Source organism: Bufo bufo, chromosome 7 (genome assembly GCF_905171765.1).
Source record: "Bufo bufo chromosome 7, aBufBuf1.1, whole genome shotgun sequence".
Classification (NCBI taxonomy): Eukaryota; Metazoa; Chordata; class Amphibia; order Anura; family Bufonidae; genus Bufo; species Bufo bufo.
In genome coordinates this window covers 185,297,678-185,325,491 of record NC_053395.1, presented here as the reverse complement: position 1 = coordinate 185,325,491, position 27,814 = coordinate 185,297,678, and the positions used below count along the sequence as shown (strand labels likewise).

The 27,814-nt window shown below is 42.8% G+C and overlaps 1 protein-coding gene across 3 annotated transcripts in view; it reads left to right on the top strand.

Annotated features, from left to right (window-relative positions):
- Positions 1-27,814, top strand: part of MAP3K20 (mitogen-activated protein kinase kinase kinase 20) — a 232,839-nt gene that overhangs the window by 59,617 nt on the left and 145,408 nt on the right. For all 3 annotated transcript variants that reach the window (XM_040441937.1, XM_040441938.1, XM_040441939.1), the window contains exons 3-4: positions 6,365-6,452; positions 27,514-27,615. In XM_040441937.1, coding sequence (XP_040297871.1) covers positions 6,365-6,452; positions 27,514-27,615 — 190 coding nt within the window. The remainder of the gene's footprint in view (positions 1-6,364; positions 6,453-27,513; positions 27,616-27,814) is intronic.

Below are 27,814 nucleotides of genomic sequence, written 5' to 3'. Positions count from 1 at the left end.
GTTGTGTGAACCGAGGCTTTCCAGAGCTCATTTTTCCCTCTTCAGTGACATCAAAGACAAAGTAAAAGATCTGACATAAATCAGAAAAGTTACTTTGCTGTTTTGAACGATTCGCAATCAAAGGAAATGGTTTTTCTAACTACATAAACTATAGTGAGAGAGGTCACAGAACAGCACTACCACCCCAGGATCCGCTGCACTTTAGAAGTATGTCTAAAAGCTTGTATGAAGCATCTGACACCTGGGGTTTGATTCAGATCCGTGTGGAAAATGCACACACAAAGTTGCTAATGTACATGTAACATAGCACTGGCTTGTTAGATTATTCCCTGGGCTCCAATTTTTGGTCACATCTCCGTAAAAGCTTCAGAGCCCACAAAACAACAGGAGGGTTCTCTGTATAATTTGCAAGTTTCTTTGTGAAAGTTTTTCCAGACCAGCAAAATGGTCTGTTTTTACCCCTGAGAATAAGTCATTGTTTGTTTTAGGAAGAGCTATGTCCCCAGCCTCGGAGCTTCTGGTACCTACCTTTTGATGATGGGGTTTTTAGTCATCCATAATGCAGAAGCTGTTGGTATAGACCAGTGATGGTGAACCTTTTAGAGACCGAGTGCCCAAACTGAAACCCAAAGCCCACTTATTTATCGCCAAGTGCCATCTTCCATGTATCATTTAGCGATAATAGCCTGCCTACATTCAATGCACTGCCTGTGCCATTCATAGTACGCACTTCGCTGATGAAGGACAGGAAAAATCAAAGGCATATTAGTACACCAAAGACTTTTTCAAGGGTGCGGGTGCCCACAGAGAGGGTTCCGAGTGCCGCATCTGGCACCCGTGCCATAGGTTCGTCAACACTGGTATAGACCAACCTTTGGTACTAGAATTGGAAGTTGTGACACATGTAAGGAACATACAGAAAGTGCTAAGCAGGTGGCTCACTCTGATTTGTCACGACAGGTGCACAGGTTCAAAAAACACCCCTTAGTTCTGGTAGATAGATATAGATTTGGATAGAACCGGCACTCAAAACAATTGGAATAAGCGTGGAAGTAAATTAAAATTATTTATTAAACAGTAAGCATTAATTATGCTATATTCTGTGTACATCAGAGTAAAAATTCATAAAAATGACATAAAAGACATAAAAAATATATATACCAATTATATATCTCCAATATAGAGGGGTCTCAAATGCTGGGCACAGCAGACTGCATCCGTGTCCCTCCCAGTTGGGTAAGGCTATTGGATCGCAGGCGTCTATGCCAAAGCAGAATATTTGAGATATACACCGTGGTACATAGCATAAAATACTATATTTGAGGGGATTCAATGGCAGGTATCCCACATAATCCTAATTGCATAAATTGCTCCAACGTGTAGGGTAGGGAATCTAAGATAGTCAGATGTGGTCTATATTTTGGACCATGAATGGATCGTCCAGCACCTGTAACAGTCTCAGATTCAAAGTCACTTGTCCAGCACGTCTGTAATCACAGTGTCTGTGCCGTCTCTCATGCAGAGAATCGGTGTAGTTCCTCTGAACTAAGTGTTACTCACTGTGTCTCCGTATAGGATCACTCGATTGGATCTGCGGCGGAATTTCTACCGTGGCGTCCCACGCTTCAGCTTTTTCTCCGCTGTGTTTGTGTTGGATCCGGTTAGTAGTAGGATCCCGTCTCTACTCTCGCGAGAGACCTGTGTTGGACCTGTGTTAGCTATTTCAGCTGTTACACTTCAGTGAGTCTTACAACACTTGTAGATCTTCTATAGGTGGATATATTCTCTCCGTCCTTTTAGTACATGGCCATGTACTGCTGAGATGATTCTTTCACAGGTAATACGCCCAGACGCGTTTCGAGATACCTTATCTCTTCCTCAGTGGGTATGACCTGTGAACACTGCTCTTGTGTGTTATATACTCTCATCTCAATTAGTTGATTACTTTCACCTGTTCCAAAGCTTGTATCAGGACATAGACGCTTTGCTTTTCATTTACCCTTTCATTTCCATATAGTGTTTCCATCTTAGAATCCTCTTTCAGTAGTATTAATGGTATCAAACATAAATAAGTATATTCATATATGATAGCTATACACTCAGATATAGAATAAAAAATGTGAACAAATTTAAAAAATATATAAAAGACATATACAAAAAGACATATAAAAAAGTGGATGAACCACTGTTCAGTAATGTATATTGGCAGACATTTGAATTCCTACATTGTGGGGAAATGTTTTTATATATCGCCATCATGTAGTCAATAATTATCTACCCACATTTGGATATTAATCCCCATACTCCTAAGTATAATCCTCATTTTATTAATAATCCTCATTTTTAATATGTTTACAATATTAAAAATGAGGATTATTAATAAAATGAGGATTATATTACAATAAAATCTCAATAGTATCCTGAGATTTAGCGAACCAGCCCTTAGGAGTATGGGGATTAATATCCAAATGTGGGTAGATAATTATTGACTACATGATGGCGATATATAAAAACATTTCCCCACAATGTAGGAATTCAAATGTCTGCCAATATACATTACTGAACAGTGGTTCATCCACTTTTTTATATGTCTTTTTGTATATGTCTTTTATATATTTTTTAAATTTGTTCACATTTTTTATTCTATATCTGAGTGTATAGCTATCATATATGAATATACTTATTTATGTTTGATACCATTAATACTACTGAAAGAGGATTCTAAGATGGAAACACTATATGGAAATGAAAGGGTAAATGAAAAGCAAAGCGTCTATGTCCTGATACAAGCTTTGGAACAGGTGAAAGTAATCAACTAATTGAGATGAGAGTATATAACACACAAGAGCAGTGTTCACAGGTCATACCCACTGAGGAAGAGATAAGGTATCTCGAAACGCGTCTGGGCGTATTACCTGTGAAAGAATCATCTCAGCAGTACATGGCCATGTACTAAAAGGACGGAGAGAATATATCCACCTATAGAAGATCTACAAGTGTTGTAAGACTCACTGAAGTGTAACAGCTGAAATAGCTAACACAGGTCCAACACAGGTCTCTCGCGAGAGTAGAGACGGGATCCTACTACTAACCGGATCCAACACAAACACAGCGGAGAAAAAGCTGAAGCGTGGGACGCCACGGTAGAAATTCCGCCGCAGATCCAATCGAGTGATCCTATACGGAGACACAGTGAGTAACACTTAGTTCAGAGGAACTACACCGATTCTCTGCATGAGAGACGGCACAGACACTGTGATTACAGACGTGCTGGACAAGTGACTTTGAATCTGAGACTGTTACAGGTGCTGGACAATCCATTCATGGTCCAAAATATAGACCACATCTGACTATCTTAGATTCCCTACCCTACACGTTGGAGCAATTTATGCATGCAGGATTATGTGGGATACCTGCCATTGAATCCCCTCAAATATAGTATTTTATGCTATGTACCACGGTGTATATCTCAAATATTCTGCTTTGGCATAGACGCCTGCGATCCAATAGCCTTACCCAACTGGGAGGGACACGGATGCAGTCTGCTGTGCCCAGCATTTGAGACCCCTCTATATTGGAGATATATAATTGGTATATATATTTTTTATGTCTTTTATGTCATTTTTATGAATTTTTACTCTGATGTACACAGAATATAGCATAATTAATGCTTACTGTTTAATAAATAATTTTAATTTACTTCCACGCTTATTCCAATTGTTTTGAGTGCCGGTTCTATCCAAATCTACATGTAAGGAACATGTGGCCAAGATTTCAGGAGCCTGGCGAGGAGGTGAGGTCATACATCACTTCAGCCATGGAGTCACATCCAAAGTGGAACTACATTTACTGCTCTTTTTATTCTTTCTTTTCTCATCATCACTCATGTTACTCCAGCTTTATTGGTACAAGATCGAGTTGCATTGCATCAGAGAGAAAAGATTTTACCAAAGGCTTTGGTCATCTCATAGGACAGGATTCCACCCAAAACTTAGCTCTAAGTATACGGGCCGAAGGCTTTGTTCTCACAGTATGGTGTGTACATGGTATGGTATTTGCAAAGGTGTGGAGTGCTCGCCTAAATCCGGCAGACTCATCAGCTTGTGAACATGTGGCTATGTATGTTGTGATTTTTTTTATTTTTTTTTTAAGAAATGTCTCAGAGTTTCCTTTCCTTTGGAAGTTATTTAAAGGGGTTTTCTGGGAGCACAATATCGATGACATTTCCTCAGGATTGGTCATCAATACCTGATAGGGAAGGGTCTGACTCCCGCCACCGATCAGCTGTTTGAAGTGGCAATGGTGTTCCAATGAGTGCTGCAGCCTCCAGGCAACTTACCAAGCACAGGGCTTTTCATTTTATAGTAGCTGGCCCATTCATGTCAACGTTCTAGGAAGAGGTTGCGGCACTCACCGGAGTGCTGCTGCCTCTTAAAACAGCTGATTGGTGGTGATGCCGGGAGTCTGACCCTCACGATCATATATCGATGACCTATGCTAAGGATAGATGATCTCTATTTTACTCCTGGAAAACCCATATAGATGCAGAAATATTGTCCATGTTCTAGATATTTCCCAATACTTTTTCGTGCCTCAGTTATCACGTTGGACCAAATCCTAAGGCTAGGGCTACACGACGATATGTGCCACGCGACATTTTGTCGCACCAATGTCACGCAACAATTTTTATAATGATAGTCTATGGTGTCGCACTGCGACATGCTGTGACTGCGACACGACAGTAGCAAAAAATCTATCCAAGATGGATTTTTCTGAGACCGTCACGTCGCAGTCGCAGCATGTTGCACGTCGCAGTGCGACACCATAGACTATCATTATAAAAATTGATGTTGCAGTGTAGTTGTGCCCTATGTGTCGTCGTGTAGCCCTAGCCTAACACCTAGTATGGTCAGTTTTACCATTTATTTAGATAATGCTAAACAGTGATCTCATTTCCTTGTAGAGTATTGGTGCATCTTCTGTTTGATCTTAGGTGTTGCTTTGCACATGGTAGACTTGAAAACCATACATCATATATGAGACTGTTGATGAGACATGTACTAAACATAAGAGTGTGAACTCTTAACAGTTTATGTAAGAAAATACTTAAAGCAAAGACATTGTTTAGTCTGTAGTGTAAACTGTAATGTGCTATCCACTCCATGTGCTGTGCGGGACCTGTCACATCTACCATAAACCAGGAGGAAATTTCTCTAGATGTGGGATTCAGTGATTTATTTTTCCTGTTTAGTATAAATTTGTTTATAAATCAGAATCTCAGAAGATTGCCGTCACATATAATTTATAGGTATTGCTTTATTGGCAGGGATTCCATGAACTGTTTAGGTTTGACTTAAAAAATAAGGCAGATAGTAGCCTTTCTTGCCTCCCAGAAATACTTGAATCCCAATAGAAGCTTGACAGCCACCACTATAAGACCATAGGGTGTTCTTCTGGATGAGTTTGGAAACTGATCTGGTATAACTGTCATTGCTCCATTTTTACCCATAAAGGGCAAAAACAGACAAAAAGCTCTAGTTTTACGTAAAGGCAATCTGCCACCAGAAAATCCACTGTTAAACCAGGTACAATTCCTTGTAGAGCTAGCTCAGCTGAACCTAGTGATAACTTTCACTCAGTGATCGGTTGCTTCATTCTGAGGAAAAATTTTTTTTTTAAATCCATATGAAAATTAGCAGTTAAGTGCACCGTGGGCATACCCAAGTCACTTGGTGCACATTTCCTCCTCCCACTTCTTAACAACCCCTCCCTCTTCTTATTGACCAGGTCAGGTTTCTGCATAGTAATCTTGCTTGGCTCTGTCAATCAAGAAGGAGAGGGAGGGGCTGGCAGAGGAAGCAGGAGGAGCAGCAGCGCTCAACTGCTTATTTGCATATGGAGTAGAAGCACCTTTTCTCCAGACAATGAATGGGGACAAATTACGGAACTCAATACTGGAAAACTTAAACGCTAGTGTGAAAGTAGCAATCTCAGGATAGGCAATCTCAGATCGGCGGAGGTCCCAAAACTCGCACCTCTGCTGATCGCCTGTTTAGTTGTAGCTCCAGCACTAGAAATTGGGACTGGCGCTACACAGAACCATCCACTACATAGTGGACGATGCTTGTAACTGCAGCGCTGCTCCTATTCACTTCAGTGGGGGCAGTCCTGCAGTTCCCAGCTCTGTCTACTACTCAATGGCATTGCTTTAATTTGTTTAGCCGGTTTGGTCATACTGGTGAAAACTGCAATAAGTTATTTAATTATTTCAGGCCACATAGCACAAGCTACTACTTGCAGGAGCAGCCTTATATGTGATAAGTTGTGTCTCAAATAATAATTTTAGTTTTTTATTGATTTTCAGGCAGAAATACTTAGTATGCTCAGTCACAGAAACATCATCCAATTTTTTGGAGCTGTACTCGAACCCCCAAATTATTGCATTGTTACAGGTAAGAATAAAATCTAATTATTTCATAAGTTTATAATTTTTGATGAAACAGCCAAAGGTTTTGAACTAAAGATGGGTAGGATGAGTTTCATGAGATATAAAAGCCATAAAAAGTCTCTCTCTAGATAGGATGCCTGGAACGTACAAGTGAGCAAATTAATTTTACAGACCGTTCACCACCATACACTGAAAGTAAATAAAGGTGGAAATAAATTCCCATTAGTATATTATCTGTAAATAGCATCTTGTTGATGGGTTCCAGGCTTGCAACTTCATCTTTTTTCTATTCTACAGAGAATTAAAAAAAAAATATGAAAAGTTAGTAAAAATTTATAAAAATAATCATTATCAAGATGCCTATTTTAACATTAATATTAGTGGTGAGCGAAGAATTCGATTAAAAGTTTATGAAAACGATTTAGAACTAATACGACTTTCCTCACGCCTCATGCTAACAAATCAGGTTTTCCTAAAATGGCCATCCAATCCGTAGGTAGCCTTCTCCGATGATGGCACAGCCCTATAAAACCCTCATCCCGCGCAGTCTCCGCCATTTCACTGTGAGCTGAGCAAAGGGAGAGACGTGGCAAGTGCTCATGCGCTAGGGACAGTGTTGCTGAAAACGAAGAATAGAAGAATGCAATACCAATAAGATGGAAGCCTTTATTAATCCAGTGCCAGCGTGCCAATCAATACCATTCAGTCTGCACCCTTTAAGGGGGCCAGGTCTTAATGATGACCATCCTCATCTTGTGCTGGCTTTACTTCCTAGAAAAGTCAGCAAGATGCAGAGAGAGGAGAAACTGGATGTTCCGGATGACATTTTCTCATTGATATTAGATGATGTGGAAAAGGAGGAAAAGCAGATGGCAGAAGAAGGGCGGTCAAGGAGGTGGTCCTATTTATTGATTGACAGCCTTCCCTCTATCACTGTGTATACAGAAATAGCTGTCAATCACTGATAGGACCACCTCCTGGACTTTAAAGCCCAGAATGATCAGGAGTTTAAATTAATGAATTATAAGTTTGTAAAACTATAGTTAATCTGCTCAGCTCCTCCTGCTCTATAACATGCTGCCTGCAGCTCAGACACCATGTTCAACGCAAAGGTTTTGCGCGGCCATTAACAATGAAGACTGACTATATAAAATGACTATATTAAATGAAAGGCAGCTGCGGGCTAATTGGCCACATGGTTCTTCACTGCAGTATGGCTGCAACCTGCCTACAGCACAGCTGGTCCATGTGGCCATACCCCAAGGCCTGGGTATACCCGATTAATTCGTAACAAATCAAATTTCTTGGGGAACTTTGGTAAAGCTGCCGAATCAAATTTAGCAACACCTCGCTCATCTCGAATTAATATGATTTGATAATTAATGTTATTTGGGTATTCCCATCCACAGGATATGACATACCTGCCTGATAAATGCAGGTCCCACCTCAGGGTCTCTCTTCCATCTGGAGTACAGGATTTCAATGACTTGCAGCGACATTCCTCATGCACTTCAGTGGAGCACTACTTGCTTGGCTAGGCCTCAATGGAAACAGAAGTATGCAAAAGCCTCTGCAAGGTTATTCGGCCAGTGGGGGTCACTGGACCTGTTTCCTTACTAGGTGAGAGTCCCAGAGGGGCCCACATCTGTCACGCATTTATGGAATGTTGCAGCAGGGTGGCTCAGTAGCTAATGTTTTACCTGGCAGTTCTGGGTTCCTAATTTCGAGTCTGACTGCGGACAATATCTGCATGGAGTTTGTTTGTTCACCCCTATTGAACAGGTTTTTTTCCAGTTACTCTGGTTTCTTGCACATCCCAAACACATAGAATAGATCACCAGTATCTGATCCATGGGAATCTGGCACCCGCAGTAGTGCTTCAAACAGCTGATCGACAGGGTGCTGGGAGTCAGACCCCCACCGATCAGATATTGATGACTTTCTAAGGATAGGTCATGAAAATTTTAATCCTGGAAGACACCTTTAAATTGTGAGTGATGAAAACGTACAGTGCTATAGAATATGTTGGCGCTATATAAATCAATAAAAAAAATGCCTAAGATGGGAGTCCTTCTTTAGTTGCAGGTGGTACTTTATTTTATTAAAGAGGACCTGCCAGCAGGATCAACCCAATTAACTCAGGCATACTTCTTGGTAGGGTTGAGTCTGGTGATTAAAATGATTCCTGGAGGGCAAAAATCCATTTTGCCATTCCATCGAAAATAAAGTTTTATATGTAAATTAGGGCTTCAGTGCACTGAGGGGTGGGCCCGAGCCCCCTGTGCACTTCAGCTCCTCCATTTTCCACGCCCTTCCCATTAACTGACAGAGCCAGGCATCAGCGTCCTCTTGCCTGGGCCTGTATTTCAGAGCATGTTCAGCTGAAGCAAACATATAGCAAAGGCGCCAAAGTTGTGGCACTTGCATGCTACTACTGGGCCAGGGGAGAGGATGCTGATGTCTTTCGCTGGAACGGCACAATATATTTGTGCCATCCAGGTATCACTTTAATCAGCAGGATCAACCCTACCAAGCAGTATTCATGGTTTTATAGAGTTGATCGTGCTGGCAGGTCCTCTAGCACAATGTCCTTACATGTAACAGTAATCCTAGTCATATTTTCTCCATTAATAATCCTTGCATGCATGATGAAGCGTAAAAGAGTAACACATCAGATAGCTGCAACGTGGCTGATTAGCCTTGTAGACATTACAAAAAAGTGGAGGTCGTTTACACAATGTAACTCCCCTAATCCCTTTGCTTATTAATGTACCATGAATTCCCCTATCCCTGCAGATAAATATCATTTTCTGGCGTTTTCTGAATAATAACAGAGGTATTACTACTTCTCAGTTTGCTTTTTCTTCCCAGCGAGTGGATAGAAATGTGTCAACTAGTTATTACCTAGTATTACAGTGAAATACCCATAAGACAATTAAGTACTTACAGAAAGACTATAGCGTCTGTCTACATATTCTTTTCACACTTCTTTATACTGTATATAAAATCACAATGGGACATATTTTATAAAGCGGTTGTACCAATAGCATTCAGGCTGGTCACTGCCTTAATTTTCTAAATTATATTTAAAAACAGTTATTGGAAAATTTGTTGCTATGGTCGATATCGACATTTGTTAATCTTCATTATTTTAACTTAATAAACTTAACTAAAGTTACAACAGGGATGGCTTACCCTGTAAGATTCAATAGTAAAATTGTTAGCAGGCTCCAGAACTAGTATTGTCTTACCAACGTTACAGAAAGGGCCACTCCAACAATGGACATTGATTAGGTGCAAGTCTGATTGCTGGAACGGTATCTAAAATGAAGATTCTGACCCTCCCTGTTTCTCCTGACTGCAGTCGAGTTTCTGTAGAGCGGTAGTCTAGTATACATCGTGCTGTGTCATATGAAGTTTATCATGCTTTGTGCTCAGCTCTTTCCATCAGCCCCATAGACATTGAACAGAGCAGAAAGGTGCTTGCTCGACTGCCACCCCAAATTCTTCTTCAATGGAGTGGTGCAGTGAGGAGGAACCCCTGGGGGTGGCCTGTAGACCTCTTTTCTAGTGATCAGTGGGAATCTCTGGACTTACAGAAGGTACCCACCGCCAGGGGCCAGCTGGAAACTTAAAGTGGCCCTGGAAAAAAAACTAAAAGTGGCGGGTGGTGGGTCCAAACTGAAAGAAGGCAGGACCACAGAAGTAAGCAGGGCCAACACATGTAGGCAGGGTCAACAGAAGTAGGCTGGTCCAGGAATACTGTAGTGCCGAACAAGATACCACCACAGTGCAGAACAGACTCGCAAAACAGTATGAAACTGTATCATAATCCTGAAAAAGGCAATACAGTTGAACTCAGGAGGTCACCTGGGGCGCTGGCCAGGTGCATAAGTGCCTGGTGCTCCTACATTAATTAATGCTTAGAGCATCAGATCTTTATGTACCTGGCCGGAGGCCTTGGGAGGCCCCCTGGGGCATTTACTCACCTGGGAATTTCCCTGTAGGGTATATGGCCAATCCACCACTGCCCACCGCCCCTTTTGACATTGGCATAATATAATAAAGCACATGGACAACGGTTATCTTTCTGACACAATTACCTTAAATACCCGCTAATGCTAGTCTTCACAACAAGTCCAAAAATTCATCTTTCCTTGCCGTCACGCAGTGATTGACAGCCCTCTGAGTATGAGTACCCAGAATACTGTTGTGAGGGAGGAGGAAGCTAGATATTGAAACTGGGAGGCCCAATACAAGGAAGTATTTAAAGCACAAAATCGGCATGTTTTATTCTTGTTTTTTTCTTTTTTGTTCCCTATATATACATTTAATTGTGAAGAATCCCATTCATATCTGAGAGACTTTGCCTGATGCCTAAGTGCATGAGCTTGCATTAGTGCTTTCATGATCATGATTTTTTATTAGTGTGGCCAATATGTGACAATTTTTTCAAACTATTTAGATCAGATGAAGGGCAAGCCATAGGAAAACCCCTCAAGTGTTAGCCTAGTTTTACTATGATCTATATCACTTTAGTCAGCATTTCCTTCTCTGTCTAATGTTGGACGGCACAAACGTGTTGGCAGTTCTTATTTCTCCTTTTACTCCCTAAATATACTTTTGTAGGTGACAGGTGCCAAGTTTCTTTGTCTTTGTACACATCTTTCAGAGTATTTTTTTTGGACTGGTTGACATTGGTGTTACCGGAATCATCAGTAAAGCTGTCAGAGCCGTGTTCTCTCCTTGGCTTTGCATTGTTTTAAACCAGGTGGTGTTGTAGTGACCACAGCAACCATTCAAACATAATACACTATTATTCTATTATATAGTAACGTAAACATAATAAAAAATTGTTCTAATAGAAATCATAATTAGTGTTGAGAGGACTTTCAAGTTCGGCGTTCAGGTTATCGAAGAATCCCATTATGGATTCCGCTACCATGGACCATAACGGAATTCTATGACGACATGCACCATGGAAGCGTATAGTAACATAGTTTATAAGGCTGAAAAAAGATATCCGTCCATCCAGTTTGGCCTGTTATCTTCCAAGTTGATCCAGAGGAAGGCAAAAAAAACAACCTGTGAGGTAGAAGCCAATTTTCCCCATTTAAGGGGAAAAAAATTCCTTCCCGACTCCAATCAGGCAATCAGAATAACTCCCTGGATCAATGACCCCTCTCTAGTAGCTATAACCTATAATATTATTACACTCCAGAAATACATCCAGGCCCCTCTTAAACTCTTTTAGTGAACTCACCATCACCACCTCCTCAGGCAGAGAGCTCCATAGTCTCACTGCTCTTACCGTAAAGAATCCTTTTCTATTTCTTTCCTCCAGACGCAGAGGATGTCCCCTTGTCACAGTCAAAGTCCTAGGGATAAATAGATGATGGGAGAGATCTCTGTAGTGACCCCTGATATATATATATATATATATATATATATATATATATATATATACATAATTTTGATCATCTTTCAGGGTACTGTAGTCCCCCCATTCCAGTTATTACTTTAGTTGCCCTCCTCTGAACCCTCTTCAGCTCTGCTATGTCTGCCTTGTTTACAGAAGCCTAGAACTGTACACAGTCCTCCATGTGTGGTCTGACTAGTGATTTGTAAAGTGGACTATGTTCTCATCATGGGCATCTATGCCCCTTTTGATGCAGCCCATTATCTTATTTGCCTTGGCAGCAGCTGCATGGCACTGGTTTCTACAGCTTAGTTTGCTGTTCACTAAAATTCCTAGGTCCTTTTCCATGTCAGTATTACCCAGTGTTTTGCCATTTAGTATGTACAGGTGACTTGCATTATTCCTTCCCATGTGCATAACCTTGCATTTGTCAGTGTTAAACCTCATCTGCCACTTCTCTGCCCAAGCCTCCAATCTATCCAGATCCCTCTGTAGCAGTATACTGTCCTCTTCCGTGTCAATTACTTTACACAGTTTAGTGTCATCTGCAAAAATGTATATTTTACTGTGCAAGCCTTCTACAAGATCATTAACTGCATAGCGCAGAACGCTGTACATGTACGGCGGGGGATGCATTGCCAGAATGCATTCCGCCGTACATGCACGGCAGGATGATCGGGAAGGCACCGGAGCAGTGCGCGCTGATCACTGCAGGGGTCCGGCAGTCCCTGGTAGCCGGGGCAGCGATGCCTGCGGATTAACCGCGGTCCGCGCTGACCGCGACATAGAAGTGGTTTGCGGCAGGTGAGTGATCGCATCGAGTCCCCGCGCTGCTGTGGCTGGGACCCAATGCGTGAGAAGGCAGCCAGATGCCGTGCAGAGGCTGCCCAATGCCCTGCACGGCATCGGGAAAAGCCTTCTACGGGAGCCGAGGAGATCCACCCTCAGGCTGGGTCTCCTAGGAAACCTGTTAGTGTATGACTTAGGCCTCATGCACACGACAGTATTTTTTCACGGTCCGCAAAACGGGGTTCCGTTGTTCCGTGATCCGTGTCCGTTTTTTTTTTCCGTGTGTCTTCCTTGATTTTTGGAGGATCACCAGACAAGAAAAGTGAAAAAAATATCTAAGTCAAGTTTGCCTTCAAAATGATAGGAAAAAAACGGACACGGATCACGGACGCGGAGGACAATCTTGTGTGCCTCCGTGTTTTTTCACTGACCCATTGACTTAAATACGTCCGCGAGTCGTTGTCCGTCAAAAAAATAGGACAGGTCATATTTTTTTGACGGACTGGAAACACGGATCACAGACGCGGATTACAAACGGTGCATTTTCCGAGTTTTCCACGGACCTATTGAAAGTCAATGGGTCCGCAGAAAATCACAGAAAACGGTACAACGGACACGGATGCACACAACTGTCGTGTGCATGAGGCCTTAGTGTCATACATTAACAGGCAATGCATTACAATACAGATGTATTGTAATGCATTGCAGTTGAAATCAGACCCCCAAAAGAGAGGGACAGAAATAAAGTTTAAAAAAGAATAAAAAAAGTAAAAAGTGTTTTGAATAAAAAAGTAAAGTTTCAAGTAAAAAAAAAAAACACGCCCCATTCCCCTGATTTTCTAATAAAAAATTGAAAAAAAGAGAAAAACCGCACATATTATGTATTGCCGCGTCCGTAACGAACAGCTCTATAAATAGATCACATGATCCACCCCATCCGATAGACACCATAAAAAATAAAAACTGTGTTAAAAAAAAAAGCAATTTTTGTCAACTTACATCACTAAAAGTGCAACACCAAGCGATCAAAAAGGCATATGCCCCCAAAAATAGTACCAATCTAACCGTGACCTCATCCCGCAAAAAATGAGCCCCTACATAGGACAATCGCCCAAAAACTGTAAAAACGATGGCTCTCAGAATATGGAGACATGATATATTTTTTTGTTTCAAAAATGATATTATTGTGTAAAACTTACATAAATAAGAAAAGTATACATATTAGGTATCGCCGCGTCCGTATTAACCTGCTTTATAAAAATATCACATGACCTAACCCCTCAGGTGAATACCGTAAAAAATAAAAACGGTGTAAAAAAAAGCCATTTTTTGTCACCTTAGATCACAAAAAGTGTAATAGCAAGCGATCAAAAAGTCATACGCACCCCAAAACAGTGCCAATCAAACCGTCATCTCATCCCGAAAAAAATTTGCCCCTACACAATGCTTTGTAATGTAAAACTGAAACAAACAACCAAAAAAAAGTAGTCATATTTGGTATTGTCGCGTCCGTGACAACCTGCTCTATAAAAATACCACATGATCTAACCTGTCAGATGAATGTTGTAAATAACAAAAAATAAAAACGGTGCCAAAACAGCTATTTCTTGTTACCTTGCCTCACAAAAAGTGTAATATAGAGCAACCAAAAATCATATGTACCCTGTGGCGAAACCAACCTCGCCACTTGGTGCTGGAGAAGCCTGGTTGCCAGCCTCTTGCCCCAGGATTATGGGCCCTCTCATCAGCCCATGCTAAACTTAAACCCCATGGCGATTTGACTGTGTTTGTGGCATCTGAGCGCTGTTTGGATATATTGAATTACTCCTCAGTTGTCTCCAGGATAGAAGACATTGTTTAAAACTATGTATTCTCCTGCCTGTGATAATTCCATCAACCCATTGTGTAAGGTAATTGTACCACAGGCAGAGGGGAGGATTTTGTATGGGAGTGTTTAAACTGTAAAGCTGTAAAGGATTCGCTGCTAGGTCATGTCCTCAGTTCCCAATCAGGTCCACGGGGGTGGTAACCTTGTTGGAAAATGTGTATAAGTCAATGCTTGTGTGTTCAATAAAGAGTTCCTGTTTTACATTCAACATAGAGCCTCGTCTCATGTGTATGGGGATTGCTATACGCTGTATACTCCCCTGGCTATAACTCCTAGCTCTTGTAAGAGCTGTTCTTGCTCTCTGGATTTAGGAGAGGTTCACCCACTGGAGTCTGGAACCTTGTCGTAGGTCCAGGGTGGGTAGGAGACGGTGAGACCTCAACCAAGCTTCGGCAGTTCGTGGGGTCTCCAGCGCTTACGGTGTCAAGTGGAGTGCTTGGAGTCCTCGGGAAGCACTAGGAGCATCATTCGACGGAGGTACCCGGTCGGGGGTGCCAGGAGATCCGTTACATTGGTGGCAAGCAGTGGGATGGTGTCCTAGTGCGAGGAGGAGCAGCTCGGAGACACCGTTCGTGGAACATATTGAGGGCAACGCTAGTATCCGTACAGCGCCCCTGGCTATAGCAGAATGGAAACAGCAGTGGAGTACGATGAGGGTGTCATGGATGACCGAGATACAGCCCGCAAAGGCATCTGGTACCAGGCACTGGGTATTGTGGAGTATCTGCGGGACGAGAGACTCCCCACTAAAGACCAGCGGTTGCAGAAGCGAGTAGCCCTGGGATGCCCTTCCTGGGAGAGCAGCCCCGGGAGGAATGGGTAAAGGAATTGGAACACCTAGCATGGCAGGAGCTGTGGCTGGAAGATGCCTACCATGCGCTCTGGTGGTATGGGGCACAGTACCTACCCAGGACAGCTGAGCATGACAAGCCAGAGGGAGAGGAGTTTGATGGTCCTGGCTTGTTATGGGAGACTTTTTCAGAGCTGGAGTTTGGGAGCCCTACACAAGCCCGGTTCAGGGACCTCTTTGAGTGGCGGGAGAGCAGGTATGACTGGGACGACACTCACAAAATTGAGCAAGACCTGGTCCACCTGGTGACCCGGGAGATGGAGCTGGAACAGGACTATCAGCAGCTGTTCCACTCCAGTGAGAGGGCTCAGCGAGAGAGCAGAGTGTCAGACCCAGGTCCAGAGCCCTTCAGCTGGGAAAACCCGACTGAAGTATCCCCTGCTTCAGTACCAGCTACAGAGGTAGGGGACCTCATAGACTGGTCCTGGGGGGAACCCCATATGGCAGGTGGAAATGGGACTGAGATCTCTCCACCGGCCCTACAGGGATGAGGGCCAGACGGCCCAGATCCCCAACGGCAGCCGGAGTTTCAGGGAGTAGGGACAGTCGGTCCTGCTCCCCAGCGACAGTATGTTTTACAGGGAATTGGGAGCACACTCTCCATTCCCCATCGGCCATGTGATTTACAGAGAATTGGGAGCCCAGTCTCCATCCCCCAGCGGCAGTTTAACGCACCAGGGGGAGACGGTAAGCCCCACAACAGTGCAGATGGGACCGTGGTCTCTGCACTCACAGCACAGGGGGTAGGGACAGTCAGTCCTGTCCCCAAGCAACAGGGCTATTTAGCCAAAGGGGAGACAGACGGTCTCCCCCCACAGCAGCATGGTGGTCTATCTAAAGGGGAGACAGTCAGTCTCTCCCTACAACAGCAGAGCTGTGTATCTAAAGGGGAGACAGTCGGTCTCCCCCTCCAACAACCAGGCTCCAACCAGGCTACTTCCGTGGTAGCGCTGGCACCAGGGCAGAGTACCGCTGGTCTCTGCCCACTCAGCAACCCACCAAGGCAGTCTACCAGTCCCCCACACAGCCGTGGTGAGGCACATGGACATGGACAGGTTTATCCCTTGCTCAGGTGTAGTAACCATTTATTGTGGGTGGGCTGTACTGCTGTTTCTGTTTTGTGGGTGGGCTGCTGGACTAACAAGGGCACTGACCAGCAGAAGGTTAGATACCCTGTTAGTCTGTTTGGAAAAGGGGAGAAATGTGGCGAAACCAACCTCGCCACTGGGTGCTGGAGAAACCTGGTTGCCAGCCTCTTGCCCCAGTATTATGGGCCCTCTCATCAGCCCATGCTAAACTTAAACCCCATGGCGATTTGACTGTGTTTGTGGCATCTGAGTGCTGTTTGGATATATTGAACGCTCAGATCCAAGCCATCTGGAGATATGTTAAATGTCTATATATTTACTGTAATGGTTGGGACATTGTTTATTTGAATAGTGATGTCTGTCCTATTGTCCCCATGTGTGTATTGGCGATTTCCCTTTGTCCTGAGAGATAATTGAATTACTCCTCGGTTTTCTCCAGGACAGAAGACATTGTTTAAAACTATGTATTCTCCTGCCTGTGATAATTACATCAACCCATTGTGTAAGGTAATTGTATCACAGGCAGAGGGGAGGATTTTGTATGGGAGTGTTTAAACTGTAAAGCTGTAAAGGATTGGCTGCTAGGTCATGTCCTCAGTTCCCAACCAGGTCCACAGGGGTGGTAACATTGTTGGAAAATGTGTATAAGTCAATGCTTGTGTGTTCAATAAAGAGTTCCTGTTTTACATTCAACATAGAGCCTCGTCTCATGTGTATGGGGATTTCTATACGCTGTATACTCACCTGGCTATAACTCCTAGCTCTTGTAAGAGCTGTTCCTGCTCTCTGGATTTAGGAGAGGTTCACCCACTGAAGCCTTGTCGTAGGTCCAGGGTGGGTAGGAGACGGTGAGACCTCAACCAAGCTCCGGCGGTTCGTGGGGTCTCCATCGCTTAAGGTGTCAAGTGGAGTGCTTGGAGTCCTCGGGAAGCACTAGGAGCATCATTCGACGGAGCTACCCAGTCGGGGTGCCAAGAGATCCGTTACATACCCTAAAATAGTACCAACAAAACTGCCACCCTATCCCGTAGTTTCTAAAATGGGGTCACTTTTTTGGAGTTTCTACTCTAGGGGTGCATCAGGGGGGCTTCAAATGGGACATGGTGTCAAAAAACCAGTCCAGCAAAATCTGCCTTCCAAAAACCGTATGGCATTCCTTTCCTTTTGCGCCCTGCCATGTGCCCGTACAGCAGTTTACGACCACATATGCAGTGTTTCTGTAAACGACTGAATCAGAGCCATAAATATTGAGTTTTGTTTGGCTGTTAACCCTTGTTTTGTAACTGGAAAAAAATTATTAAAATGGAAAATCTGCCAAAAAAGTGACATTTTGAAATTTTATCTCTATTTTCCATAAATTCTCGTGGAACACCTAAAGCGTTAACAAAGTTTGTAAAAACAGACTTAGATGGGGTCACTTTTATGGAGTTTCTACTCTAGGGGTGCATCAGGGGGGCTTCAAATGGGACATGGTGTAAATAAACCAGTCCAGCAAAATCTGCCTTCCAAAATCTGCCTTCTCAAATTTCATCTCCATTTGCCAATAACTCTTGTGGAACACCTAAAGGGTTAACAAAGTTTGTAAAACCAGTTTTGAATACCTTGAGGGGTGTAGTTTCTAGAATGGGGTCATTTTTGGGTGGTTTCTATTATGTAAGCCTCACAAAGTGACTTCAGACCTGAACTGGTCCTTAAAAAGTGGGTTTTTGAAAATTTCAGAAAAATTTCAAGATTTGCTTCTAAACTTCTAAGCCTTGTAACGTTCCCAAAATGATCCAAACACAAAGTAGACATATGGGGAATGTAAAGTAATAACTATATTTGGCGGTATTACTTTGTATTATAGAAGTAGAGAAATTGAAACTTGGAAATTTGCAAATTTTTGGGTAAATTTGCTATTTTTTTTATAAATAAAAATGATTTTTTTTACTCCATTTTACCAGTGTCATGAAGTACAATATGTGACAAAAAAACTATCTCAGAATGGCCTGGTTTTGTAAAAGCGTTTTAAAGTTATTCACACATAAAGTGACACTGGTCAGATTTGCAAAAAATGGCCTGGTTGTTAAGGTGAAAATGAGCCCAGTCCTTAAGGGGTTAATAAATATATTGAAGAGAATAGGGCCCAATACTCCACTAGTGACAGTGACCCAATCTGAGTGTGTACCATTAATAACCACCCTCTGTTTTCTATCATTGAGCCAGTTACTTACCCACATACAGACGTTTTCTCCAAGTCTGAGCATTCTCATTTTATATACTAATCTTTCATGTGGTACAGTGTCAAATGCTTTGGAGAAGTCCAGATATACGACATCCATTGATTGGCTGCTGTCAAGTCTAGAACTTACCTCCTCGTAGAAACTGATTAAATTAGTTTGATATGACCGATCCCTCATGAAGCCATGCTGATATGGCGTTATTTGCTTATTTTCATTGAGGTACTCCAAGATAGCATTTCTTAGAAAACCTTCAAACAGTTTACCCACAACAGATGTTAAACTTACCGGCCTATAGTTTCCAGGCTCTGTTTTTGGACCCTTTTTAAATATATGCACTACATTTGCTATGCACCAATTCTGTGGAACACTCCCTGTCAGTATAGAGTCCTTAAATATCAGAAATAAGGCCTCTTTCACACGGGCGAGATTTCCGTGCGGGTGCAATGCGTGAGGTGAACGCATTGCACCCGCACTGAATCCGGACCCATTCATTTCTATGGGGCTGTGCACATGAGCGGTGATTTTCACGCATCACTTGTGCGTTGCGTGAAAATCGCAGCATGCTCTATTTTGTGTGTTTTTCACGCAACGCAGGCCCCATAGAAGTGAATGGGGCTGCGTGAAAATCGCAAGCATCCGCAAGCAAGTGCAGATGCGGTGCGATTTTCGCGCATGGTTGCTAGGAGACGATCGCGATAGGGACCCGATAATTATTATTTTCCCTTATAACATGGTTATAAGGGACAATAAAAGCATTCTTAATACAGAATACTTAGTAAAATAGCTGGCTAATTTTTTGTGGGAAAAGGTCCTGGTTTAATTGGTGCTAATTTTGGATACATATGACTTTTGATCACTTTTTATACCATTTTTTTGGGGGAAGTGCGGTGGGCAAAATTGCAATTCCATCATAGTTTTTCTTATTTTAATTTTTTTGATGGTGTTCACCATGCGGTAAAAGTAACATGATCATTTTATAGATCTGGTCATTACGGACACATGGCGATACCATACATATTTAGTGTTTTTTATTTTTAACATTTTTAACTTTTTCATGACTATGAAGGCATCAAAACTATGAATTAACACATGTGGAATTATATACATAACAAACAAGTGTGAAACAACTGAAAATATGTCATATTCTAGGTTCTTCAAAGTAGCCACCTTTTGCTTTGATTACTGCTTTGCACACTCTTGGCATTCTCTTGATGAGCTTCAAGAGGTAGTCCCCTGAAATGGTCTTCCAACAGTCTTGAAGGAGTTCCCAGAGATGCTTAGCACTTGTTGGCCCTTTTGCCTTCACTCTGCGGTCCAGCTCACCCCAAACCATCTCGATTGGGTTCAGGTCCGGTGACTGTGGAGGCCAGGTCATCTGGCGCAGAACCCCATCACTCTCCTTCATGGTCAAATAGCCCTTACTTTCAAAGTTTTCCCAATTTTTTCGGCTGACTGACTGACCTTCATTTCTTAATGATGGCCACTCGTTTTTCTTTACTTAACTGCTTTTTTCTTGCCATAATACAAATTCTAACAGTCTATTCAGTAGTACTATCAGCTGTGTATCCACCTTACTTCTCCTCAACGCCACTGATGGTCCCAACCCCATTTATAAGGCAAGAAATCCCACTTATAAACGGAAAATGCAAATGTGATCGCACACTACATCCAGCACTCTGCCCTCCATGCTGGATGAGACATTGGTTTATATTTTGGCCAAAGCATAGTAAGCCACTCACCGCGTCAAGGTCGTCTCATGAGTGGTCCCTAACTCTTGTTCCTACCTGTTCATGGGCCATGACAGCCACATAAAATCCAGGGAATGCAGGTCAGCATGCAAGCCAAGTACACTTTGCTTGTAACCCCGTCCGGTGCCATTACAGCTTTCATCGGATCCAGGGATGCAAGTACCAACATGCATGCTGAACCCACCATATACTTCTCCTGGAGCCAGATGGCTAATGGTAGGTTCTATACAAGCAGACTCAGTTTTATACTGACTTTAAAACCAGCCTCAAGGACAGATTAACTGGTCAGGTGTGCAATGACTCCAAGGAGATCGCCACGCCTCCAATATATACTACAAAGAAAAAAATAAGGGGTTGGGTCAGCACAACCTGCCTGTAGGTGCAGATCACTATGGCGAAATACATATATAAACGGAAAATGCAAATGTGATCGCACACTACATCCAGCACTCTGCCCTCCATGCTGGATGAGACATTGGTTTATATTTTGGCCAAAGCATAGTAAGCCACTCACCGCGTCAAGGTCGTCTCATGAGTGGTCCCTAACTCTTGTTCCTACCTGTTTATGTGGCTGTCATGGCCCATGAACAGGTAGGAACAAGAGTTAGGGACCACTCATGAGACGACCTTGACGCGGTGAGTGGCTTACTATGCTTTGGCCAAAATATAAACCAATGTCTCATCCAGCATGGAGGGCAGAGTGCTGGATGTAGTGTGCGATCACATTTGCATTTTCCGTTTATATATGTATTTCGCCATAGTGATCTGCACCTACAGGCAGGTTGTGCTGACCCAACCCCTTATTTTTTTCTTTGTAAGAAATCCCACTTATTAAACCTGACCGGGCACACCTGTGAAGTGAAAACCATTTCAGGGGACTACCTCTTGAAGCTCATCAAGAGAATACCAAGAGTTTGCAAAGCAGTAATCAAAGCAAAAGGTGGCTACTTTGAAGAACCTAGAATATGACATATTTTCAGTTGTTTCACACTTGTTTGTTATGTATATAATTCCACATGTGTTAATTCATAGTTTTGATGCCTTCAGTGTGAATCTACAATTTTCATAGTCATGAAAATAAAGAAAACTCTTTGAATGAGAAGGTGTGTCCAAACTTTTGGTCTGTACTGTATGTCTAAAGCCTGTCAAAATCGTCAGGTTTGGCTGACATTAATCTAATATGTATGGATAGCTTACGAGAAGAGCCATCAGGAGCTAAAGGGTCACCAATTCTTCTAACAATTGGTGGAGCTATCTTCTGATATGTTTCTGGGACTCCAACAACATTTTTTATTCATTTGCTTGTTAGTATAGGGTAACTTGTGAGTTTTCTCACCCACCACTTCTTCTTTACAGTACATCTTCTTTCAGGTCCCTCCTCTGATCATTTGATTTGCAAACTAACTTGCCAATTCTGCTCTGTGCACTGAAAGTTATTTTCTCTATGCAAGTCTATGAGACTCACATTCCGCCTCTCATAACATAGGGTCCCTTTATACGGGATGACAGAGCAGCAGATTAGTGGGAGGGAAGCGTTCCTTCCCGACAATCAGCTGCTTGCTGGTGGAGGAGACCACTGTATTTACATGCACCAATCTCCTCCAGAGTATGGGGAGGAATGATCACTAATGCCATTGTTCTTCTCCATACTGACAGCAGATCTTGTTTACACAGCAGGGTCTGCTGCCGGTAAACAACGATTTTTTTGTGTGCTGCAAATGATTCAATTACCCAACAACCAAGTGTTTTGCTCGTTCATCGAGTAATCATCGGCACATTTACACCGCCAGATAATCGCTAACTAGCGTTCCTCTGAACGCCCGTTAACGATTATCTTTTGGATTCTCAAACTGTGTAAAGGGCCCTTAAAAACTAATATGTCATTTGTTTTTCTTTACTTTTATTTGGTCATCCATCTATAGCACACAAAATGGAAAACCCAGATGTAGCTCTTCCTTTTGGTGATAAAATTCATTATTGTAACTGAATGGTCTTTTCTTTTATCTCTTCCTTAAGTAAACATCCAGTTTTACCAGTTTTATATTAGTTTACAGATAGAGCAGATAGCCATTAGTATGTTCTACTCAGCACTAATTAACAGTAAGTAAACAGTGCTGAGGATCCGGCAGGGAAGCGCAGGCGGCCATTCTATCATTGTAGCCAAATTATTCCTTCTCTTGCTTTATCCTGGGCTACAAAAAGTCTGTTGTAAAAAAAAAAACCTACATCACCAATTCCCTGCTGCTCTGGTTCTGATTTCCCCCCCCCCACTGGTCTTTGTCAGCAGTGAATGGCGGTGCAGTCATTTCTTGTGTCGAGAAGCACCAGGAAGTAGAGAGCGGCGGTGAACCGGGAAGCATTCGGAGCCTTTTTAAATAATCAGCTGGATGACCCTTTTAACTTTCTGAGCGAAAAAAGAGTTACTGATAACTGTTTGATAAAGATGGATCTGGCATTAATATAAAAAAAAAAAAAAAAATAAGTGGCTTTTCAAAAATGTATATAAAATATTATGTTAGAATTTGACACGTAACTCCTTAGGATGCCAATGACAGCAGCTTGTGACTATAAGAAGAAAATATACATCACAGCTAAATCATTCCTACTGCCGATGACACAATCATATAAAAATGACAATCCCTTTAAGTACTCTCTCCTGCTGTGACCAAATGATCCCTGTCAGGCGTAGCATTGATGAAAGCTGTGACAGCTGGAGAGCCCAGACAAGATAAAGACACCAAGGATGTACAGAACGATTGATAGGTACTGACAGACTTCACTTTGGAGCTGTTTTAAGCATCATATTGGGCAATTACATGATCAGCAATTCCCTAATTTGTTATTATTGATATTGATATAGCGAGAGATGAAGTGAGCTGTAATATTCCGGCAGGATATATTTTTTACTTATCAGCACAGCTATCAGGATCCACTGCAGGGTTAATGCTAAAATCACGGTTTAAAATGTTATTTTTGGAAACGGTTCCCTTTATCAGGGAATTGTATATGCAAATTGTTAATACACTGCTCAAAAAAATAAAGGGAACACAAAAATAACACATCCTAGATCTGAATTAATTAAATATTCTTCTGAAATAGAATACAAAAATAAAAAAATGGAAATCAAATTTTTTAACCCATGGAGGTCTGGATTTGGAGTCACACTCAAAATTAAAGTGGAAAAACACACTACAGGCTGATCCAACTTTGATGTAATGTCCTTAAAACAAGTCAAAATGAGGCTCAGTAGTGTGTGTGGCCTCCACGTGCCTGTATGACCTCCCTACAACGCCTGTTCATGCTCCTGATGAGGTGGCGGACGGTCTCCTGAGGGATCTCCTCCCAGACCTGGACTAAAGCATCTGCCAACTCCTGGACAGTCTGTGGTGCAACGTGACGTTGGTGGATAGAGCGAGACATGATGTCCCAGATGTGCTCAATTGGATTCAGGTCTGGGGAACGGGCGGGCCAGTCCATAGCATCAATGCCTTCGTCTTGCAGGAACTGCTGACACACTCCAGCCACATGAGGTCTAGCATTGTCTTGCATTAGGAGGAACCCAGGGCCAACCGCACCAGCATATGGTCTCACAAGGGGTCTAAGGATCTCATCTCGGTACCTAATGGCAGTCAGGCTACCTCTGGCGAGCACATGGAGGGCTGTGCGGCCCTCCAAAGAAATGCCACCCCACACCATTACTGACCCAATGCCAAACTGGTCATGCTGGAGGATGTTGCAGGCAGCAGAACGTTCTCCACGGTGTCTCCAGACTCTGTCACGTCTGTCACATGTGCTCAGTGTGAAGCTGCTTTCATCTGTGAAGAGCACAGGGCGCCAGTGGCGAATTTGCCAATCTTGGTGTTCTCTGGCAAATGCCAAACGTCCTGCACGGTGTTGGGCTGTAAGCACAACCCCCACCTGTGGACGTCGGGCCCTCATATCACCCTCATGGAGTCTGTTTCTGACCGTTTGAGCAGACACATGCACATTTGTGGCCTGCTGGAAGTCATTTTGCAGGGCTCTGGCAGTGCTCCTCCTGTTCCTCGTTGCACAAAGGCGGAGGTAGAGGTCCTGCTGCTGGGTTTTTGCCCTCCTACGTCCTCCACGTCTCCTGATGTACTGGCCTGTCTCCTGATAGCGCCTCCATGCTCTGGACACTACGCTGACAGACACAGCAAACCTTCTTGCCACAGCTCGCATTGATGTGCCATCCTGGATAAGCTGCACTACCTGAGCCACTTGTGTGGGTTGTAGACTCCGTCTCATGCTACCACTAGAGTGAAAGCACCGCCAGCATTCAAAAGTGACCAAAACATCAGCCAGGAAGCATAGGAACTGAGAAGTGGTCTGTGGTCACCACCTGCAGAACCACTCCTTTATTGGGGGTGTCTTGCTAATTGCCTATAATTTCCACCTGTTGTCTATCCCATTTGCACAACAGCATGTGAAATTGATTGTCACTCAGTGTTGCTTCCTAAGTGGACAGTTTGATTTCACAGAAGTGTGATTGACTTGGAGTTACATTGTGTTGTGCAAGTGTTCCCTTTATTTTTTTGAGCAGTGTACAATTTTTAAAGGCCCTATTAGAGCGAACGATTTTTGGGCCGATTATCAGAAACACTCATTCCCTATAATTGGCCTGTATAATTGAGCAGCCAATACACCAGCAAACGTTCATTTGTCAGCCTCAGGCGGAAAGATGCTTTGTTATTGGCAGCATCTCCCTGTGTAGTCAGGAATGTGCTGCCGATAATCAACACAACTAAATGAGGGAGGAACGACATTCAGTTTGCATCAGCCTGTGTAAGACCGGTGCAAACGAGTGCAGATGGATGTGTTATCACCAATCGTCAGAACATCGAGCTACACATACAGACCTTTAGATATTTACAAACTTGAGCTTCCCTCCTTCACACACACACATTTCAAGTATTTTTGGTGGCATTTTTTTATCTAATGATTTATGTATATGCATTTTTCCTGCCATTCTTCTACAGAAAAGCAGAAAACAGCTGTGTATATAAACTTTCTAAAGGGGTTTTCCAAGATTTTTTTACACTGATAACCTATTCTTCTGGATAGGTCATCAGTGTCTGAACGGTGAGGGTCCGACACCCAGGACCCCTGCCGTTCAGCTGTTTGAGAAGGCACCGGGGCTTGCAGTAGCGCAGCAGCCTTCTCTCAACTCATCAAGCACAGTACATTGTATACCGATTGTGCTTGGTATAGCAGCTCAGCTCCCTGAACATGACATCACATGGCCTAAGCTAAGCTGCGAGAAGGCTGCAGCGCAAATTCCGGTGCCTTCTTAAACAGCTGATCAGCGGGGGCCCCCGGGGGTCAGACTCCCCCCCCCCCCCCCTTCCCAATCAGATACAGATGATAGGTAATCAGTTAAAATATCTCAGAGAACCCCTTTAATACGTTACTATAAATATCTGGTTGCAAGTGCCACAAGGTGAAATTCTAAGGGGGCATCCACGGGACTGGATCCGTTTTGCAGTCTACATTTTGCGGATGAGCACATCCTGCTCTTTGTTAGAAAAATGGACAAGAATAGGACGTTCTATTTTTTTTATGGGGCAGCAGAATGGACATACAGATGCAGACGGCACACGGTGTGCTGTCCGCATCTTTATTCAGGCCCATTGAAATGAATGGGTCCGCATCCAGTCTGAACAAAAATACGGATTGGAGGCAGACTGAAAATATGGTAGTGTGAATGTCCCCTAATAGGTGTCTGTCCGTTCCTATCTCAGGAATGCAGCCTGAAGTGAATGGAAAACAAGCCGCATATGCATAGCCACCCTCCATTCACACATGAGTAGCTTGCGCTCTCTCTCTGTGCACTGGGATGTCCGATGCCAATTGAGAGGATGCCATGCATGCACTATGTGCTTTTCTTTCACACCAGGGCCCGGTTCTCGAGATAGCAGCAGGTCCCAGAGATGAGACCCACACGTATTGGACATTTATGGCATATTCTATTGATATGCCATAAATCTCCCAGATGGGACAGTTGCTTCAAGCTTCTTTATATAGAGCTTTCACCACTTAATAATGTAAGAAAGTCATTTTACAATACTGTGTCAGGAATTTCTGGTTTACAAAATTGAACTGAAATCAGATTTGTTAGATGGGAAGCCCACATGCAACAGATTGGAATCTGCACAGAATTCTGCAGATTTTTGTGCACATTTTGTAATGGATTTGACTCTGTGGATTCAAATAGTTGATTTTATAAGAAATGTAAAAAAAAAAAAAAACACAACAGTGAACTTATCATAGCCTGCCCTTGCTGCTCGTGTCCCCCACCGGTCTCTGCTCATCTGGCTTCAGTGATGAAAAGTTGACACACCACGTCATCACTGGAGCCTAGTAAAGAGATACTGACGGGGGATCAGGGAAGCATCTAGTTGGGAGTATAACCCCTTTTTTTTATACAATTATTCACCACTGATAATTTGCAGCAAAATCCAAAAAATAGAATTGCTTGAGGATTTTGACTTCCCTGTTGAATTTCTCAGGAAAATCGACAGCATTTCCGTTGCATGTAAATTCATCCTAACTAGTAACTTTTTCGTTTTTGACCTAGCTGTATTTTAGTAGGATCCGGAGATAATGTCAGAGATAGTTGAGTTAGTGAGCCTGATAAAACAAATGCTTCTACACTGCTTCTGAATTCATAGGAGCCTCCTGTGTGTCTGTAAGTGTGATGTATCCATCTTTGTTTGTTCTGTGAGCTACATAGCTGAAAACAAACATAGTGGGAAGTAAGGGAAAGGATGTCAGAGCAATACAGTACTGGCAGAAGGGAATTGTCTCCTGCTTCTGAGTGAAATGCATCTAGCTGTGCAGCTGAAACAGGGAATAATATGGCTGGGGAAAAAAACATTAGGGAAGCCCAAATGTTCCTTCACAGTTATGATTGTACAATGAAATACAGCTATTATGCAAACTTTTTTGGAAAACTCAGGCTTTAGGAACCTGACTCCTTCTTAAACACGTTACTCACCTGCAACTTCAGAAATTTTCACTGAAATTATACTGCATTTTTTCAGAATATGCTGCTGGTGGATCGCTATATGACTATATCAATAGCAACAGAAGTGAAGACATGGATATGGAACACATTATGGCATGGGCAACTGACGTAGCTAAAGGTAAGAGGAGAAACAATTTGCAAGTCAAGTCAGATTTGGTTGTGGCAGCCTCTCTACTCACGAGAGCATTTTAGTTAGGACAGGAGTGCCTGTGAAAAAGGCAGCACCTTTCTCTGAGCATGGAGTAAACTGCTGAAGGGTTTTGCAGCCTTTACTTAATGATGGCCTATTCTCAGCATAGCATCACTAGCTGATCGGC